This window comes from Vollenhovia emeryi, unplaced genomic scaffold, assembly GCF_000949405.1.
Source record: "Vollenhovia emeryi isolate VEMERY1.0 unplaced genomic scaffold, V.emery_V1.0 DF946435.1, whole genome shotgun sequence".
In the NCBI taxonomy this organism is placed as follows: Eukaryota; Metazoa; Arthropoda; class Insecta; order Hymenoptera; family Formicidae; genus Vollenhovia; species Vollenhovia emeryi.
This window is the reverse complement of record NW_011959931.1, coordinates 1-1,890: the sequence shown is the minus strand read 5'-3', so window position 1 is coordinate 1,890 and position 1,890 is coordinate 1. Positions and strand designations below refer to the sequence as shown.

General features: G+C 40.9%; 1 protein-coding gene across 1 annotated transcript; it reads left to right on the top strand.

The window, feature by feature from the left end:
* Positions 1 to 275: 275 nt before the first annotated feature.
* On the top strand, positions 276 to 1,881 carry LOC105559721. Its single transcript, XM_012008234.1, has 4 exons — positions 276 to 952; positions 1,035 to 1,121; positions 1,415 to 1,519; positions 1,639 to 1,881. The coding sequence occupies exons 1-4, from the start codon at positions 949 to 951 to the stop codon at positions 1,848 to 1,850; spliced, it is 408 nt and encodes a 135-aa protein (XP_011863624.1). The 5' UTR covers positions 276 to 948; the 3' UTR covers positions 1,851 to 1,881.
* The last annotated feature ends 9 nt before the right edge of the window (positions 1,882 to 1,890 follow it).

Below are 1,890 nucleotides of genomic sequence, written 5' to 3'. Positions count from 1 at the left end.
TCATGAATGACACTCTATAGCGGCTTTTTCATTGACGCTACGATTTAGCGTCAAATATAAGGCTTGTTTTCTGTTCCTACACTAGTGAACTAGTGCAATAAATTGGAGTAAGACAAGCATATTTTTTCTCATTCTAGCTTACTGCACTAGTTCACCAGTGCAGGAACAGAAAACAAACCCAATGTCACGTGACAAATATAGTGACTAGGGTTGCGTTCAGAAACGTCACCCGAATGCACCGGTGTATCATTTTATCCTTGTTTAACATACGGTGAGCAACAAGGATAGAATAATACGCTGGAGTACTCGGGTGGTGTTTCTGAACGCAGTCTTTGCGACACCCAGTCACACCACGGCACACTGAAAAGTTGAGACGGTCTCAACTTTTCCCCCCCTACGTCGAGAAGTCACTAGAGAACTCATTTGCCGCTGGTTTCTAGCGTCAACAAAATTGCACCTTATCGAATTAAAACTTGCGAGACCTCGTTAGATTTAATGGCGGGGCATAGGATATCGCGTTTAAACTTGGAATTTTTACGTTTCGGAACTTGTAATTTTTACGCGACAACTTAAAGTCGCGCTGCATCGTCGTCATGAATGACACTCTATTGTGGTCAACAATAAGGCTGAAATCACATGGTGCAGAATAGGAGTACGGAATAGAGAGTGCGTTATAGAAGCAACCAATCAGAGCTTTGCCGTATCAACGAGTGACGGAAATGTTTGGCCGGCCTGTTCCCATGGTGCGTCATAGACGACGTATTGGGTTAACACATTTTGCAACGAGATACGAACAGGTTAGAGAAGCAACTTCGCGAGTTTTCCGGTGTACGTGCTGAGATACGCTGTGGTGAATTTTAATGTTCGGACAAACGGAGATGAAAACAATGGACGCGAGTCCGCGGGATGTTAACGAAAGTGTGTTGAAGTTGGTGAACAGCATTCACTATGGGTGAGACAGTTTGCCATCGAATGTCCAAGAAGAAATAAAACTGAGAAAACTCGAGCTAACGTCCGCTTTCTCTCTCTTTCAGAGAAATCAAGGGCACCTACAACATCGTGGTGGCCACTATCTCCATGTTCAAGGAGATCATCAGCAATACAGAATGGGGAACAGCAAAGTATGACTCGTTACTCAAGTATCTTGCATTATCTTGCATCAGCGTGATGACACAATACGTGGCCCCGAGCGCGTGTCAGGGGGATGCTGGAGTGATTCTGTACATTCAGCACCTTTCGCTCCTAGAACGATTGATTCGTGAAAATATTTGTGTAATATACAAATTGTGTGGCGTTTGTGTACAGCCAAAAGTGCAGAATCACTCCAGCATCCCATTAAGCCAACGGCACACGATACGAAAAAGGTCTCATTCATGCGGCTCAAATGAATCTCTTTCGATGTCCACTGCTTCAGATGTTAACACAATTGAAGAACCGATGGAAGACAGTAACCCCTTAAGCACATCTGGAATCAATAGCAATATTTCTGAAAACAGTAGCTTCATCGAGCATACAAAACGTAAGTTTGCGTAAGATATTTTTTTAAAATATGCATTATATCGTTAGCATCTTATTTTTATGTATTTACTGTATTTTTATCAAGTAAGTTTTATGTTTAATATTTTTGTAATGTTTTAGGTCCAAGGAAGAAATCTGAAGACGTAGAATTTCAGAAGCATTTGGTTAACATTCTATCGGAGTGTAATAAGCCTCCTGATGGCATCGATGGATTCTTAATTTATTTGGGTGACATTTTGAAAAGATTACCGTTCAAAGCAAGAAGAGCTCTTCAAAAAGCAATTTTCGATTTAGCTTACGAAGCGGAAGAAAGAGCAGGATTTACTAAATAATATTTATAATTTACTAAAAAGTGTGCAAATTAGAAATTTG

Excerpts from the sequence above, each read along its gene's own strand:
- LOC105559721 (XM_012008234.1), top strand. Across the intron at positions 1,122-1,414 it reads ACAGAATGGGGAACAGCAAA|ATGTTAACACAATTGAAGAA; the intron begins GTATGACTCGTT and ends CCACTGCTTCAG. Across the intron at positions 1,520-1,638 it reads CTTCATCGAGCATACAAAAC|GTCCAAGGAAGAAATCTGAA; the intron begins GTAAGTTTGCGT and ends GTAATGTTTTAG.